General features: G+C 35.9%; 1 protein-coding gene across 1 annotated transcript in view; it reads left to right on the forward strand.

Moving 5' to 3' along the window:
- Positions 1 to 19,395, forward strand: part of LOC145693381 (gamma-interferon-inducible lysosomal thiol reductase-like protein) — a 400,077-nt gene that overhangs the window by 372,384 nt on the left and 8,298 nt on the right. Inside the window, exon 4 of the mRNA XM_081769329.1 lies at positions 18,153 to 18,299. Within this exon, the coding sequence (XP_081625455.1) occupies positions 18,153 to 18,299 (147 nt within the window). The remainder of the gene's footprint in view (positions 1 to 18,152; positions 18,300 to 19,395) is intronic.

Consider the following 19,395-nt stretch of genomic DNA (forward strand, 5'->3'; position numbering starts at 1 on the left):
GAAAACTCTCCTGAGCTGAGTCAAATCAAACCCCTTCGCATAAGAAGTGAGCACTCTACCACTGAGCTACCATGTATCCCGCAATACATCTTAAGATTACAATTTAGTGCGATATTTCAGTCAACACGTTTGCTAACCTAATACTTATTCACGATAAAATTAACTTCGTTCGTTATACAACCATATTGCACGAATATGTTTGGCCTATTATGTGCATTTGGAACAAAATCGACAAACTTATCTTCATGTAAGGGGGTCTTTCTTACTTTCATGGTCATTATCTTCATGATCCTCTTATTTTGCAATTCGCTAGTGAATCGACAACAATTGTTCCGAAAGTTGATTGGATCGCGAATATGTTTGGCCTATTATTAACTTGAACGTCCTCATTTCACATTTCGTTACTTTTTGAGATTGATACAAGAAGGAATTTACTCCACCAAAATGCAAGATATTGGCGAAATAGAGGATCATACTTGACATATACAATGTATACACCAGGGGCGGATCTAGGACCGACTTCTGGGGGAGGGGCGGTGGGTTGTCATACTGCTACTTTTAAGGGCTCCAAACTTTGGGATGGGTTTTATTTATACATATAAAATAAGAAAGTTTCCTCTTCTGGAAAGGCGATCGCCCCCTGTATCCGCCCCTGGTATAGGCCTACACATACTAATACATACTGATACACTATCACAGGCTGTGAAGATATAATTTTAGCGGAAGCTCTTCCAAAATCACAGAAATTGGTAGACAACGTTGATGTCTACACACTTAATTATTACAATTTCAAACAGTCTACTGAATTCATTAAAACTTGATTCACAATCGACCCTAATTAGCTAAGTTATTAGCAAATTTTCAGTAAAGACTGAATATACAACTCTCCATATTTAGCAAAATAAAATCTAGAAAAATATATATCTTCCTGGGCACTATCTCCAGTTTGTTAACACGTTGTATTTTCCAGAGTTGGGGACACACTTTACGTCATTAACTGGAAGTTAATTAATAGAGTCAGATGACACCCAGTACACTGAGAGAAAAAAATGTAGGTGGCATACTTAAAAACGTAGGTTACATTCGTAATTCCTGTAGTTTCTGGACTTAACGTACAACCGTATATAACATTCTTCAGCAAACGTATAGCTGAAAAAGTATGTATTATACGTACTGTCTGCATAAGTGCAATGACGTCATTCGTGTGACGTCATCTGCAGTAACAAGTATATACGGAGATGATATCTAGCTTTGTGACGTCAGGATCGTATGTAGCATGTGGGTTAATAATGACGACACACACTAACTATCAGGACGGAGCATAATTTCAAGAAGTATGCAATATACGTTCTGTACGTATGTTTCTTGCGTTCAACCCCGAGACAGCATCTATATCGTACTTGTGCCCCGTACGTACGACTAGATACAATATACGTATTGTACGTATATATTACACAGATTTTCCTTATGTCGCACACAGCTTGTCCAGATACAGCATACAGAATATCCGTATGCACCATACAGAGTGCATATATGTAGCTTACAGACTGTCTGCATGCAGCATATACATTATACGTATGTCGCGTACAGGTTGGCCATATGTAACGTATGGATTGGATGTATATAGCTAATAGGTTGTCCATATGAAATATACGGATTTTACCTGTATCGCATACGTATTGCCTTCTTGTTAAATATGGATTGGACATATGCAGGACCTAGATTGTACGTATAGTGCACCATTATTAAAGTGCTGCAACATACTGCAAAGTGCATGATACATTCTTACTGTAATGTTGTGAAATATTGTTTTACTCTGTATGAAAACAAAAATAGCTTAAAATATGGTTGATCTCCTTTGTGCCAATAATAATAAAGTTAACAATACTACACTTTTCAAATCTTAGTTTGGAGCAGTGAAACTGTCCAAAGAAATGTATTTACCTGCAGGGTGTCCTATAAGTTTGGGCTTCCTGCTAATTCGTTGGAAAGCTACTGCAAAACCAAGTGTTGAAAAGTGACAAGCGTTAATTTTAAAATTATGGGCACAAAGGAAGTTAACCATATGTTAAACTATTTTCGTTTTCATACAGAATAAATCAATATGATATATTACTGTAAGAATTTATCATATGGTTTGCAGTTAGTTAGTTGCAGCACTTCAATAATAATGCAAAATGCACAGCCGTATACAATCCTATATTCAAACTCAAACAAGATTTACGTACAATCATTTATTAAGCTGTTATCATCCATTGCTTGTACGATATAAAGATTATTTTACCTCATTCTTTTCCTTAATAGTATCTTCTTCTAAAGTGCAGTTGTTACCACAAGAGGCCTGAATAGAATTTTCCAGAAATAACTTCTCTGTACATTTTAATTAACAGGTATGTTTTTTTTTCTTTTTTTAAATGTCGCAATAATTAAAAGTATGGTGTCAGCCGAAAACGTATTCGCTCACAAGATGATTCCTACTCAGTACTCGCCATTAAAAATGCAACACCAAGAAGGAGACATGGTAGCTGCGCCAAAGTTCCCAGGCCGATACCTAATAGTAAGTGCAGAATACTCTTAAACGTCCGCTGTATTCGCTGTGTGACAACTTGGTGACAGCGGAGGCGTTGTGCAGTCATCGACTAAACATATTTATCCTTCCCTGCTCTAGACATTCTGCAAATTTGGACTTTCCTGGATGCATCCTTCTTAGTTTTAAGCAACGAGCAGTTTAACAGTCTCATACATTGCTTAAAGAAAGAGCAATGATTCTCAGAATTACTCGGAAGATATATATACAATAATTTAAAACTTATCTCAAACTTTGCAATTCAGAGCACGAAAAGAACTATAGCTAAAGGAACACTGATTTTAGCCAGATAGTAACTAGTAAACTCAATCACACTCAGTACCATTAGTTGCTTGGTGTTATCCGTAAGTCAGAGATCGTGGTATCTCATTTCGTGTAGATTTTTGCATTTGTTTAATGCTAAAAATGTATTTTATCGCTAATTGAACCCAGTATCATATATATACCGACAGGACGTACCTTAGTCACAAGGTGACATGAGTAAAACACTAAACTATTCGATTCACACCTGCGACCTTGTCAACACTAGAGAAAGTTACAAAGTGATTAAGTAAATACGGAACATAGTTCACACAAAATATAGCGATGTATGAAGTCTCCGTTTCATACGACTTGGATAAAGGACACATCTGAAATAGCAACAAAGAAATATATAATGATTTCTCTGGATAATTTGGATTAGTCCAGAATTCGAACACATATACGTTGGTAAGTCCAACATTTTTTTTTACTTTTTTCTTTGGATTCCCACTAAAGTTGACTACTGAAAAGCTGAGTTATAGATTCTGTATTAAAACATCTTCGCTAGACATGTTCAGTATACACATTGTCTTACATATAGAACAATACATTAGTTATTAATGCATGTCTGAAATAATGGTACTTCGTATAGAATTTTACTTCATCCAATCGTAATAGCACAAAGATAAAAAATATTGCGAGGGATAATGTTCTTATTACAGAGAAAAAGAGTTGAAATGACTTAACATTAACAAACATTTTCTTTAAACAGAGATAATATTTTATTCTAATTTATGGAAGAAAGAAATAATTTGTAGTACAGTATCTTTATTAGAGTTATACAGTATATTCGTACAAAAGAATGTAAGTACAACTGGGTCTGTCTTCAGAAAGGACGTACTTTTAGCCACAACCTACACTGCTTCTTTTGACTGTCTTTCAAGCAGAATCCTGGTTTGATGCACGAAATACCTGCAACAAAAATCACAAAATATTTAAAATGTTACATTCAGTGAGCTTAATTTGGTTGTACTTAACAATACAAAGTATCTTAACGTTTTTGAGATTAAATGGACAAAATCGTTCGGTCAGGTATGGACTTTTGGGTTGCACGTAGAAAAACTATGAAGTGTTTATTGATGCTGAACAACAACTCAAAATGTATTATTATTCAAAAGTAAGTGGGTACCCCAATGGTGTTCGGGGTACCATGGGGCACCTAATGTCTGTATTTTTTAGATATATTGAAATGTATGTCTTTAAAATGTAAAGAACTGACATCTGTTTACCGAAAACCTCAACTCGGTAAGCCTTATGGATATCGAGATATGGGAAAATAAAGAACGACACCATAGAAGTGTGGGGTTTGCGTACTAGATGGTGCAGTTTCGGAAACGTAATTACGAGGGCTTACAACAACCTCAAAAGTACTTTCAATTAAATACACTACACACACGCCCTGATGGGGGTTTTCGGGTACCATGATATTCGCAAAACTCTTATTTCTAAACATTCTGAAATATGTCTTAATAACGTTTTAAAGAACGTTAGAGGTGTGTCTTTACCGAAACCGCAAGTCGGTACGCCTAACAGTTACCGAAATATGGTGAAATAAAAAGCGACACCGTAGGTACGTGGAGCTTGCATATTAGACAGTACAATTTAGAAAATTAATTAAAATATGACTATCAAGATATTGTCAAATAAAGGGAGGATCCATACAGTTATGGGGTTTTCGTGTTAGGTGGTAAAATTTCCGAAACCGGTTATGGAAAGTTAATAAGCATCAGTAGCAATTTCATCTTAAAGTACTTAGGTATTTCCATGGAGTTTAAGAACATCATGAGGTCTACCAAGATTAAATTTTAAAAGCTTTGGAAAATATATTTTGACATTTGTAAAAAGTATTAGAAATATGTATTTACCTAAAAGTTCCAGCTAGTACATTTAGCAGCTAGAGATACACCACACCATACAATAAAAGCGTATTAGATCTTGAAATTTCAGAAAACAATTATTGATCCTAACAAAAGTTAAATAAGATGGTACTTCTATGGGTTAAGTGAGTACCTCAGACTCGTCAGTACAATTTCGATCGAAAGGTTAATTCAGCTCTAAATTTTCTTTGGACAATTCCAAGCGTTTATCGGGCTCTGAAATAAAGTGAACATTTTTTGTCAATATCTAATATAGCAAGCGAGATATAAGGAATTGTGTATTTTATGACGTCGTAAAAATAGAGACCCACATGGATTTGTACTTTTGAGTGTTTGCTGTAAGAAGAAGAAATTTCAGAAAACAACCGTATATACCTTAATAGGCAATTAAATGGGCGGGGGCACGGTGGCTTAGTGGTAGAATGCTTACCTCTGGTGTATTGGGTTTTTGGTTCGATCCGCAGCCAAGTCAGTTTGTAGTGGACATCGTATTCCTGGGTTTTCTCGGGGTACTCTCTTTCCTCCCACCTTTGCATTCCATCAATTCTGTCAACAACATTCACTTGCTTTAATCAAAATCTCCCTGAGACTTAAATTCATAATCGTGGGTCGCTAGACTGAAATATTTCCTTTTATTTAATTTAATATTAAATGGCGAGTTAAGTATGATCGTATCTCTATGGGTTAAGTGAATACTCCAATAGTTTCTGCAAAAAAAGATTAGTTAAACACCCTACCACTAAGCTACTGTATCCCCGCCCATTGAATTGTCTAGTAAGGTATATACAGTAGTTTTCTGAATTTTTTTCTTATAGGAAAGACCCAAAAGTACAAATATATAAAGATCTCTATTTTTACGTCATAAAATATATAATTCCTTATATCTTGGTTACTATCTTAGATATTGACAGCGAATTTTCATTCTTTTGCACAGCTCGATGAACCCTTGGAATTGCCTGAAGAAAACCTAGGGCTGAACTAATCTTTCGATCGAAATTGTACTGAGGTACTCATTTAACCCATAAAAGTACCATCTTATTTAATTTTGTTGCGACCAATAATTGTTTCCGAAATTTCAGGATCTCATACGCTTTTATTTCACAGTGTTTCTCCAGATGTTAGATGTACTAGCTGGAAGTTTTGGGTAAACACATATTTCAAATACTGTTTACAAATGTCAGATTATATTTTCAATAGCTTTTAAAATTTAATTTTGGTAGACTCCATGATGTTCTAACACCCCATGAAGATATCTAATTACTTTAAGATGAAATTGCTACTGGTATTTATTAACTTTCCATGACTGATTTCGTAAATTTTAGCATCTAACACGAAAACCCCTTAACTGTGTTGGTCTTCCCTTTGTTTGACAACATCTTGATAGCCGTAAGTCATATTTTAATTCATTTTCCGAATTGTAGCGTCAAGTATGCAAGCCCTACATATTTATAGTATCGCTCTTTATTTTCCCATATCTCGGTATCCATAAGGCTTACCGAGTTGCAGTTTTCAGTAAAAAAAAAATCAGTTCTTTACATTTTAGAGGCATGTATTTCCATTAATCTAAAATGCAGAAATTAGGTACCGCATTGGAACCCCATTGGAGTACTCACTCACTTTTGCATAGCAGGGTAAAAACGCCAGTGGTTCTCACTTTAAGGTTGAAAACATACTATTTTGTCTTTTCTCTGAGCATTGTGGATCTGTCGGAGCTATACCGTAGTTGGAAAGGCTCACTGATCCTTCCTATAATGACCATGTAGTCAGAATTCAAAAAGGAGTAGCCGTTGAAGGAAAAACAATATTTTAAAATCCTTGCACCAGTAGTCCTCACCTTAAAATCAAAATGTTCCAGTAATAGTCAGGATTTTCTATCACTGTTCGTCACTCAAATAACTTGACATAATTTATTCAAAAACGCACTGTGTATCAGTTTAGGGTTAAGAACACAATATAAAGTAGTAAGCTTAATAACTTTGCATCACTTTTAGCACTCAAGAAAGAAAATAAAAACGTTTTTACATACTTTTAAAGCAATTTCAGAAAGAAAAATGTTAACTGAATTCAAAAGTTAACTGTATATCACTTTCACGTTAAAAGTACAATATTAAATACTATGTTTAATAACTATACGTCCTTTAAACACTCAAGAATGAAAATAAGCGTTTGTACATACATTTGAAAAATAATCTGAGAAACAAAATAAGTTAACTGAATTCAAAATTTAATTATACATCACCTAAAGCTTAAGAATACACTATAAAATACTGAGATTAATAACAATGCATTACTGAAGAATGAAAACAAAAATGTTTTAGCTACCTATATTGTATTTACATGTTATTTCTCATTAACATTTTTTTTTTTTTTGATAACTCATGATCAAGTCTAGGGATGCACAAGAGAAAAGATCTGAAATTGTCTCCTCTCGAAAAGGTGCCGCGAAAGTTGTCGTCTCGTCTCGAAAACTGGATCCGTTTCTATTGGAAGAGCTTTATCTCATCTCGAATTTCGTGACAAAAATTATGTCTCGTCTCGTGCTCATCCCTAATCAGATCCATAGCCAAAAACTTCATTTCGGAGGGAGGGCTTTCCGATATCCGAATTTAGATAGATAATCGATATCGACAAACTATCGAAACTTGTTCGAATTATCGAAAAATACAGCAATATCGAAATATAAACAATATCAAAAATCGAAAATATAGAAATATGAAAGACATCAAAAATATGGATATATCGATCAAAAATTTCGATATCGATGTTTTGGTATTTGAAAATATCAATCGTTCGATCTAAATATCATACAGCCCTAGGCTCCAACTGTTGTCACCTTTAAAATTAATGTGAAAATTGCTGACTAATCTTCTGTAAGTACCGTAAGACGGGATTATTTTGCACTTCAGGATTAACTTTGCACAAAATACGGCAAAAGTTTCACGGTCCTCTGTCGGTAAAATTATGGACTAAAGAGAAAGTTTCAACTGCCACCGTAAGATCTAGCTGGATGTTGACTATAATGTTGGCCGTTAACATCAGTTCTAATTAAGTGAAGGGTTTGTTGTTATAGAGGTATGGATAGCAGTAACTGTAAAGGCCGACAAAATTTGAAAGATATCACCTACAAGAATTTTTGTCAAAGTCAGTTTCGTAGAATACTCTGTGTATAATGGGACTTTGAGACAATAGTTGAAATTGAAGTGTGAAACGTTTGAAAGTCATACAAAAATAAAACTGGGAGAAGGCTGTTTCAGCCTCTAATCGGGGCTACTTTGCACTGATCAAACGTAACCCCTCAGATAGGAAATTATTACTGCTGGTACCTCCTGCCGTCTAACTTTAGAAAAATTTCCTATTCAGGTAGATGTCGGAATGGATTTCTTGTTGGGAAATAAATTACGAACAGCGGCGGATTCAGAAAAATAGTTTGAGAGGGACTTCACACAGAAAGATTTCCTTTATTTAGAAATGACTAGACATTTTGAAGGGCTTGAAGTGTAGACGCATAGGAATGACTAACATTAGATTTTTTAAAAGAAATTCTGCAATTTGGGTGGACTCCAGCCTGAAAGCCCCAAATCCCGTAAATCTTCCACTGATTACGGTTGGGATGATATTCTTGGATATAAAGAGCAACCAAGGCAAATCAGATCTTGGAGATTTTTGCTGTTCTTGAGTTGCCATTTTTGTGGGACATACTAAACTATCAGAATGTGGTTCCTATGTCCGTACCAGAAAATACATAATTTTCTTTACAAATATCGATAATTCGTACTAAGTACTGACACCGGTACCGTAAGTCCAACCTCAATATTTGTAGACTGCATGCAGTATTGTGTAGGAAGTGAAATGTATAAATAGAGGAGAGAAAACATTGCACAGAAACATTATGTTCATATGTTGAAAATACTTTTGTGTGTGTGTGTTGCAAAGTATCTTCAGCTATCAGGTTACTTTGCAACAAAGTTTATATGAAATGAAATCTTTGAGTTTTACGTCCCACGATTATGCCGGGTATGCTAAAGGAGACGATGGTGAGAATGAATGGAATAGTAGAATGAAAAATGTGTGAGAAAACGGGAAAACCTCGAGAAAAACCACACACAGTGTTTCTCCAACACAAAGCCCATTTAGCACGTGCTGGGATCGATCCAGGAACTTCACGCAGAAGAGGTGAACGCTCCCCAAAACACAACCTCAGAATATATTTCATATAGAATAGAAATAACAATATGTTGTAAAAAAATGGCCGGTCTGAAAGGCATATAAGCTAAAAAAAATACAATTGCTACTCGATTTGTTTACTAGCATTGTTTAATTATCTATGGTACTGAACATCGCAACACCAATATCATTATGTTATGTCACATCCTTTCAAAACTAGGAACTGCAAAGTAGACCTGCTTTGCTTTGTGATGTCCGAAGAGTAGACGACTGAAGGCGAAAGCAGGCAAGTAGCGTACAAATTAGGGGTGTTCGATAAGTCTGAGGACCTATCGAACTTCGGGAGTGAAAATTTATCGAGTTGTCATCGGTTACTCGAAACCGTTCGAGTATTTGAAATTATCGAAGTTTCGGGTATTATCGAAATTTCGAGTATTATCAAAGTTTCGGGTATTATCGAAATTTCGAGTATTATCGAAGTTTCGGGTATTATCGAAAGTTCGAGTACTATCGAAGTTTCGGGTATTATCGACATTTCGAGTATTATCGAAGTTTCGGGTATTATCAACATTTCGAGTATTATCGAAGTTTCGGTATTATCGACATTTCGAGTATTATCGAAGTTTCTTGCAGCCAAACTAGTCAAACAACTTTTTCATTTGATAAGTTATTGCAAAGTTGTATTTGTCGAAATCATATGTAGAAATATTTTTCAGCCTGCTCCGTTATTGGCTCAAGCGGCAAAGTGACTATTAGTAGACTAATGTGTCTTGGATTCCAATTCTATTCGGGTGATACATGGTTTCTCTTCCTCTTTCTCTCTTCTGACAGACTGCTTAAACCTTGTACAGATCTGCGGGGAAAAAACTTTTCCTTCACTACATTGCTAAGGAGAGAAGTTTTACAATGAACACTGCATATATGTAACACATATTACACCGGTGTATATACAACTATGATAACCCCGAATACATCGTTTCTTTCGAACACTCCGATAATCCAGAACTTTTCAAAATATTCAAGCGACTCGACAAATGCGATCATATTGATATATTTCTGTATTTGCTGCTTTCAAACAATTCGAGACTCTCGAACAGCTCGATTGTCTCGAAGTTGTCTAATCTTTCTTACATTTCGAGTCCCTCGAACACTTCGAGAGTCCCGAACATTTCGGAAGTCCCGAACATTTCGGGAGTCTCGATCATTTCGAGAGTTTCGATCATTTCGAGTCTCGATCATTTCGAGAGTCTCAAACATTTCGGGAGTCTCGAAAGTTCGATAATTCGATAAAATTAAAATTCTTTATCGATGAAACGGTTTTGAAATTTTATCGAATTGTTATCGATTACTCGATTATCGGAACAGCCCTAATACAAATTTATGATGCTGAAGGCGTTATTTTTCACAGCTATGGAGAAACGAGAAACAAAAAATAACAGGAAATCTTTGTTTTACGTCCTACGAATATGCTATGTAGGCTGACGGTCACAAATGAGTAATGAAAATTGATGATCTTGGAATACGATTTGGTGGAATAATGAGGAAGAAAATAATCATTGATTAAATATTAAATTGAAAAGAAATAAGAGCCTGACGCTCAAATACTTATCTATCCGGCACCCATCTTAATCCCCATAAAATATCATGAAGTCCTTGATTGATTCTAAACCCAATATTAGTAATAGTAATTTAACAATAAACACAGAATATATAATTTACGCACCTTGAAATGTAGAAAGTAATGATTGTAATCCCCAGCTTTCCAATAGACCTTTGATTTCTCCAAATGAAGATTCGGATATCTTGTTTCTTCTCAAACAATAATGGGTTACAATAATCAGTTGCAGTCCAAAGCCAAGTCACTAAGTTAAGCATGAAAATAAAAAAAAATTCATTAGTTAGATGCATACAAAATCCTACGCATGTAAATCCGAATCTACTTGTATTAAATTGTAAATTTAAACAAACTAAATTATACTACAGTGATAGTGACATCAAACATACATTAAATAAGATATAAAGGGTGTCTCAAAAGTCCCCTGACATAGGGTAACTCTGTTATTATCAGAGTTACAACAAAATGTAGGAGGGGAAAGCATCTCCAAATATGATGTTTTCAATCTAAAGTGAAGGAATTTTTAAAATCGGATGACTCGTTTGCGCTGTACACTCTTTATGCGCCCAATGTGAAATGAAAGTGCAACGTTGCCATTTACCTAGACCCAAAACATAAGTGAGTGAAGTTACTGTCTTTTACGCTAACATGTCGATGGCCAGCCCCCGTTTCAAACAGTAACTTCATTCAGGCCAAGTAAATGACAATGTTGCATTTTCATTTAAAATTGGGTGCATAAAGAGTATACAGCACAAACATCTCGTCCGATTTTTTAAAAAGTGTTCACTTTAGATTGAAAACGTCATATTTCGAGATGTTTTTACCTCTTACATTTTGTTGTAACTCATAATAACAGAGTTACCCTATGTCAGGGAACTTTTGAGACATCCTGTATACATCATAAGAAGTTCCTTTCTAAATTCTACACGGATGTGGTTTCATTGAATGTGAGTTGGGTGATACACATTAGGCCTTTTGGGAGTACGTCACACGGACGACCGTAATTTTGTGTTCAAAATTTTTATTATGAACTGGTGAGATGTGTGATACATATGGCCACGGGCTAGAATTTTCTTAGCGGTTCAAACTCACGGGCCCTTTTTCCTTCCCCATTTTGAATCGGTACATGAAAATGGGATTTTCTTTATGCTTGCCTGCGCCGATTTTGAAAATTACTTCACTAATCGACTTCTCTTGACGAGTACCACGAGAATCAGTTAAAATCTCGCGGGCCCTTTTTTCTTCCCCATTTTGAACCGGTACATGAAAATGTAATTTTCTTTATGTTTGCCTGCGCCGATTTTGAAAATTCCTTCACTAATCGATTTCTCTCGATGAGTACTACAAGAATCAGTTAAAATCTCGCGGGCCCTTTTTTCTTCCCCATTTTGAACCGGCACATGAAAATGCGATTTTTTCATGCTTGCCTGCGCCGATTTTGAAAATTCCTTCACTAATCGATTTCTCTCGATGAGTACTACAAGAATCAGTTAAAATCTCGCGGGCCCTTTTTTCTTCCCCATTTTGAACCGGCACATGAAAATGCGATTTTTTCATGCTTGCCTGCGCCGATTTTGAAAATTCCTTCACTAGTCGATTTCTTTCGACGAGTACTACAAGAACCAGTTAAAGTCTCGCGGTCCTTTTTTCTTTCCCCATTTTGAACCGGTACATGAAAATATGATTTTCTCCATGTTTGCCTGCGCCGATTTTGAAAATTCTTTCAGTAATCGATTTCTGTCGTCGGGTACTACAAGAATCAGTTAAAATCTCGCGGACCCTTTTTTCTTCCCCAATCCAATATTTTTGTATATTTTGAATGTATTCAAGTATGGAACAAAAGTATTTAATTAATTCCCTTAGTAGGCTTCTCAACTTAATATTTTTCAACTTAAATTTTATTTATTTTAATTATTTATTTTCTTGTGACTCAATATTTAATTGCAATCGTTCATTAGGGAGAAGGGTGGCCATTCTCAAATATATAAATATAGTATTCTTAAAATTTGTGTGTTCTCGTATTATTAGTTTCTTCCAATAGACATGGAAATTGCAAATTAATACCTGGTAAACCTGGAAAATTCAGGGAAATTGAGTTCCATATTTATGTATGAACCCTGCTATTTACATTTTTTTCGATTAGGGAGAACTGTACAAAAGGGTGTTTTGGGAATGGCATAACAGTAGGTTTCTGGGGGTGTTGTTCGAAATGAAATGAAATCTTTAAGTTTTACGTTCCACTATTATGCTGGCTAGGCTAAAGATGACGGGATATTGTTCGGTGGGGGTCAATGTTGCCAATTTTGGGAAAAGTCGCTAAATCAGGGGAATTCGACCTCAACGATAGCGTAGGGTGACCATAAAATTTTCAGTTAAAAACGGGACAGGTTCTGGCAACCCTAGGCTTTTAGATCTATCTTTGTTCTTATCAGTGCCTTAATATCAGAGCTCCCCCCTCTCTCTCTGTTACAGAGCGGGTACTTATGAAAAAGGAAAGACACGTTGAAGTTTGTTCAACACACAACCAACACACAACCTCTGCTGCCTTTCGAGCAGTACTGCAAACTATAGAGTATGTTTAATATAGGGAATTTCAGTTCAATTTTTGCCTCTTTGTTATTATTAATTATTAATACTTTTAAAAGGAGTAAAGGTACTGGGTTTGTTTTTACTTCTTTCATTTACATAAAACGGGACGAATACTACTTTTTTCCATCTACTGACGGGACGGCTGAGACACGCCCCTAAAACGAGACTGTTCCGGTCAAAACGGGACGTATGGTCGCCCTACGATAGCGACAAAAAATAATTTTTCCGGTTGGAGACTTTTTTGGGTGATTTTTAAATGACGATTTGGCTACTTACAAATTTAGCGACTTTTTGCTGCAAACAAAATGTTCATCTGTAGAGAAGCACTATTAGTTCAAGACAGTTTTTACGTTCTTTTTTTCTGTTTGTTAGTTTTAATCAGCGCAAGTGATGAAAAGTTTGGAAATACAGCGTACCAACTGCCCCACAATCCTGCATTGTTATGTTACCCTTGCCCTCTAACGAAGAACAACTACAAACTTAATGTCCTTTAGTTCGCAGAGTTTCCGTTGAGAGGCACACGTAATACATCATTACCGATAGCAACAAGATTAGCTATAGATGCGTGAATAAAGGCGAAGTGGGTGTTTGTTATACTTGTCCTTTGGAGTCTTTTAATTATTCTGCACTTTTTCTTTTACAAAAAATTGCTTAACGTAAGTACTGTAGTGTTAATTATTTCGGAACTATTTTGACTCCACAATATGAACAAAAGTACCCGAAACAATCTGGAATGATCCCTGAATTAAAGGATTGGTTGCGCCCTGTTTACAAAGATGTGAGTAGAACCAGCGGCGCAAATCTGTCTTCAACATTGGGGGGGAGGGGGAGTAAGACCATTACCATACTTTTTTTTGCGATGTCCAAAATACTTATGAAGTTGAAAAACAATGTTGTTTAGGATCAGAGTTGTCTTCAGCGTTGGGAGGCTGCAGATTTGAGGCTTATTCTGAGGGACGTCTATTTTATCTCACGTTCCTTTGTAGGAATCGGACAAAAATCATCAAATTTCTCCCAGAGAACACATTTCAAATCGGATTATTGGGGAGAAGTCCCCCTCAGTTCCAAGATTGGAGGGGACATGTATCCGTCATCCCCCCGGGATTTGCGCCAGTGAGTAGAACATATTGTTTGGTTTACATCTACAACTTTAAAACAATGCTTATAGGCAATGAATTTCTCGATTATTTTTTATAGCGACTTTTCACCCAAAATTGGACTCGTCACCTCTCGTTTCGCAAACTTATTGTCAACATTTTGGCAACACTGGTTGCGGGGAGAGCTACAATGGATGAGTCAAGTTATTTTGTCGCTTCCGCTGTGAACCTAAGTACAAGATTCAAAAAATTAAAATATTTTTTTGGTTCCAAACAATATCTGCTGGGTGAAAGCATAGACTGGAATGTGTTTCTCTTCATTTGCATGCAAATGTGTTGCCTTTCCTACCTTATCTTTAATCCCATAGTAGCTTCTTCCCGAAAGTTAAAAAAATGCAATTCTTCCTTTCTTAATAGTATTTATAACTCAAAGTATTACGTAAGCATTGTATATTACTTATGTAGCTCACAGAGCCGAAGCTATGGGCGAGCAAGCAAAGCATGTGCCCGCGTGGTTGGAGGGGCGCCTAAAAGAGAGGTTATATATTAGTACTTTTCCTGGCGGTATTTAATACTTTTCATCAGAGTGCGAAATCGTTAAATCAAAGTGAGAGGAGACTGAAGGAGTGAAGAGAAAGAAAGAAAGAAAGAAAGAGAGAGAGAGAGAGAGAGAGAGAAGAAGAAGAAGAAAACGCTCGAACTTTTACACTCCAAAGTAAATTAAGTCTTATTTATTTTTTCTCTCCCCCTCCTCCCCCTCCCCTAAGTTCTACTGTCAAAGTAAATAGCTAAAAACACTCCCAGTCCAGAACCGCATCTACGTTGGAAATTTGATCGAGATCGGTCGGATGGTTCAAGAGATTAAGAAAAAATGAAATGAAATGAAACCTTTGAATTTTACGTCCCACAGTTATGCCGGTTAGGCTAAAGGAGACGGTGATGATGAGCAATGAATGAAATGGTGGAATAAAGAAAGTGGGAGGAAACGAGAGAACCCCGAGGAAACCCATGCACACGGTGTTTGTCCACCACAAAGTTCATTTGGCGGGGGCTGGGATCGAACCCGGGACCCCAAGCACCAGAGGTGAACGCTCTACCACTGAGCCACCGCGGCCCTAAGAGATTAAGAGTCACAAACATAGTCACTTTCAATTTTGTAATATATATATATATATATTGCATCACTAACTAAAATGCTGATAACTAATGCTGATAACTGATAACTAAAATGCTTGGATTGTATATATAAAAGTCGCCCCCTGCCCGTAAAAGGCTTCATTCGAACTCGAAATCGAACAATTGCATCTGTAAAGCAGTGCTGAGTTGATTTTAACGTTCCTTTCAGCAGCAAGGCTGTATGAGACGTGGACCTACAGATTAACGTGGAATCCGAACCACATACGGTCAGGCTGGAAATCGAACCCGGGTGTCCCACGCCAAAGGCGTGTACACTAACCACTTAGCCACGAAGGAGCTCATCTGTAAGGCAGTGTAAGCATAAAAAAAGCACACTGGATGTTTGCGCAACTGAGGATCAAAACATTCTTAATGGAGTATGAGAAATAGTAAACGTCAATCAAAGTGAGCTTTTGCTTATTCATTACTTCGTTAATACTTAATTCCTTCTAGAAATAGTGAAACAATACTATGAAGAAACACTAATTAAACTAATAACTATTACGTTGTATTTCTTACCACACCACGAAAGTAATATACCGTTTTTACCAGCCATAGAATTGGAACCTAGTACTATACTGCATTAGTCACGTCGTAACGAAAGCTGAAATTCAAACACCTGGCACTCGTAGCTGTTGAAGCTGTGTTGTAGCTACAGTATATCACGCGGCCTGCGTTGGTACTCCTCAACATAAATACGTCACAGCCCAAAGCCAGGAAACATCACAGACAGAAGCCAGGGACACAAGCAGTGCCTGACACTTCACGAATTCAAACCCGCCAAGACCCAACTCAACATGACCTTCAATTACGTTCTAGAAATCAAACCAGTGCTAAGGCACAAACCCACCAACTTCCTATTTGAAAACACAAGAAAAAAAATTCTAACTTTTTGGTTCCAAAGTGATGACATGACAATAATACTAAAAAGGTTTTAATTCTCAGTAACCCAAACATTAATTAAGTAGGGAAAATAACAAGCAAAAATAAATAAATAAATAAATAAAAATTAAATTAAATTAAATTTAAAAAATAAAAACCTGACGAGTAAGCTCTCCCTGACGAGTCTTTCTTTTTTTAAATTTCAGTGAGGCTGTAAAATATGTCAATATCTTCGTAATATATATATATATATATATATATATATATATATATATATATATATATATATATATATATATATATATATATATATATTTCAATGTAAACAAGTTCTTTAAACAAAAGAAAGCTCTGTAGTAGAGCGCTTACCTCTGACCCGTTAGGTCCCTGGTTCGATTCCTGCTCCCGACAAATAGGCTTTTGGTGAACACTGTGCGTGTGATTATTCTTAAGACTTTCCAGTTTCCTTACATTTTCTTGATTCCACCATTATCATGTATCTCATCGTCACCTTTTCACTTACATTGATGTACAATCATGGGGCGTTAAACTAAAAGCAAAAAAAAAAAAATCTTGCAAGTATCCTAGTAAAAATGAGTTTTCTAGACTACACAAGTGGCCCCGCGTAGCGTAGTCGCTAATGCTTTCGCCTTCGGTGCGAATGGTCCCGGGTTCGATCCCGGTGGAGGAACTCTGTCAAAAAAGGTTTCTTTGGGTTTTCCTCATTCACAGCAGGCAAATGCCGGAGCGGTACCTAATATATAGATCCCAGCCCGTTTTCTTCCTCCCCCAATCCTTTCTTCCCTTCCTTTCCCCGGATAGTGTGCTCACCGAGGGAAGTCATCCCTCATATGTGACGGGCTAACAAAACCATTGATGACGAAAGCCCAGAAATCTAAATCCTAAATCTTCTCTAAACAAGGAAATTTTCGCGCTGAAAACGGTTTCTTAGCAATTATGTTAAGCAGTCCTGTAGAAAATCTGCACCAAGTAATAAATCGTCACACATAAAACGGAATAAATAAACACATAACATTCATTTTGCTACCTTGAAACGTAAAATGTTTCAAAACATTAATATTCAAAGATTTCTCAAAATTCAGATACACCCATTCCATTCTCCTCAATCATTAACGAGTTACAATAGTAAGAATTGTAGTCATAAACTACATTACTTACTTAGTACTATATTAAAGCAAGTTACACTAAAAGAATATATAGTTAATGGAATATTTAACTAAAGTAATAGTTAACTATTGTACTTACCCAGGCTTTTGTTTCCTTCCTCTCTTCTGTTCCGTTTGTAAACAACCTCGTTTCGTAAGCAAAAGACGGTAGTTCAATGACGTCAGCCATGGAGAAAGAAAGAGTGTCTATAGGCAGTCTGGATCTCACACACAGATGGACGTATATAACATATAGCTGAAGTATTTAACATACGTATACGTATGTAAAATACAGAAGATTGTTAGATGTCAGACATCCTGCAGCCACATGATGTAACATCTAAGCGGGTAAAAGGCAGTACCTGTGTAGTATATGGATAAAGTACGCTCCGTACAGATTTCCTTAGTAAACATAACGAATCCTTGCATTTGTACAATATGCCGCTGTCCGGATAATGGATTTTTCTCAGTGTACTTTCATCTGCAAAAATCCATGACTAGAACCCTAAAGAATATTATTCAATACAAGAAGAAAAAACTAGTTAACAATTCTATATGATATTTATTCTATGACAGTCTGGTTCTGTCAGGAGGGCTTAAACTTTCAAAAAATGTAATAAAAATTACAATAATAATATACTTTTATAACAATATGCTGAATCATTTATTTATTTATTTATTTATTTATTACTTCCTCAGTGCGCACAGGAAATGAAAATAAAATTTGATGCTATTGAAAGATGTGCAAACTCAACGGAAGGAAGTGACCTTCTTGCCAAAACGGGTGACATAACAAGGAATTTGCAACCACCTCTGAAGGGAGTTCCATCAATTGCGTTCAACAGGGTAAGTGTTATAAAATATTAGCATCAGTTGCATTCAACAGAGTAAGTATTACAAAATATTAGTTAAGTTGAATATATTATACGTATAAATTAATACGGAACACAGCTTAAAGTTGAGTTTTGTATATTAAAATAATAGAAAAATTAAAAATATTGTTGATCGACCCAACATAAAATCACGATGAAACCAATATAATAAACAGAAATCAAAATTTATATTATATTATCTTTCTTGTGCTTATTAACTTCGTTTTGAAATGCTTCTTACTGTTTACTAGCAGATTCCTCCATATGTTACTGCTGGCAATATTTCGCGTTCTTTCTTCTGTACCTTTCATATACAATTCGTCTGAACTCGAGGTCTCGCAAAACATTCGAACGTCTGCTATGGGCATCTTAACTAAGCACTCCCACCACTTTTTCTGCCTTCTAGATCAAACATCTAAAAAGCTGAAACACGTGTTTCATTATTTTAAATTAAAAGTCCAAAACAGCAAATCCGACGTTTCTAATATTAAGAGATTCCGAGGCGCGGCAATATTATAATAATTGTAATCTCACCCATTTTTCCTATCAATCTCATTTTCTTCCCTTCTAGATCATAATTGTAATCTCCCCATTTTTCCTGTCAATCTCTTTTTCTTCCCTTCTAGATCATATATTAAAAACGTTTAAACGTGTCTGATTACTTTTAAATGATAACACAGATATCAAATTCCATGTCTCTCCCTTTATGAGATTGAAATATAGACATAACAAGTGTAATCCTTACCCCGTTTTTCTTCCCATCCATTTTCTTTCTTTCTAAGTTTTATCAACAAACGGCTTAAACACATGTCTTTTTATCTCAATTTGTAGAAGATATATGTTCGCTTAATATACCCCTCTTTTAAATAAATATATAGGAGTAGTGTGAAACTGCGCTTAAGTCATCATTTTTGCAAATCATAGTCTTTTATGCTTTCAAAATAGAAGAAGAGCAGCGACGCAAATAGGCTAGTTGTCACCAGGGTCAAGATCTCGACTTAGAGCCCCTTCCCTCATGACCAACCGAACAAAACGCTCTCCGACTACACCTGATATTGGCATCACACAGT

The sequence above is a fragment of the Thermobia domestica genome, chromosome 8, assembly GCF_964235325.1.
Source record: "Thermobia domestica chromosome 8, izTheDome1.hap1.1, whole genome shotgun sequence".
NCBI classification, from domain to species: domain Eukaryota; kingdom Metazoa; phylum Arthropoda; class Insecta; order Zygentoma; family Lepismatidae; genus Thermobia; species Thermobia domestica.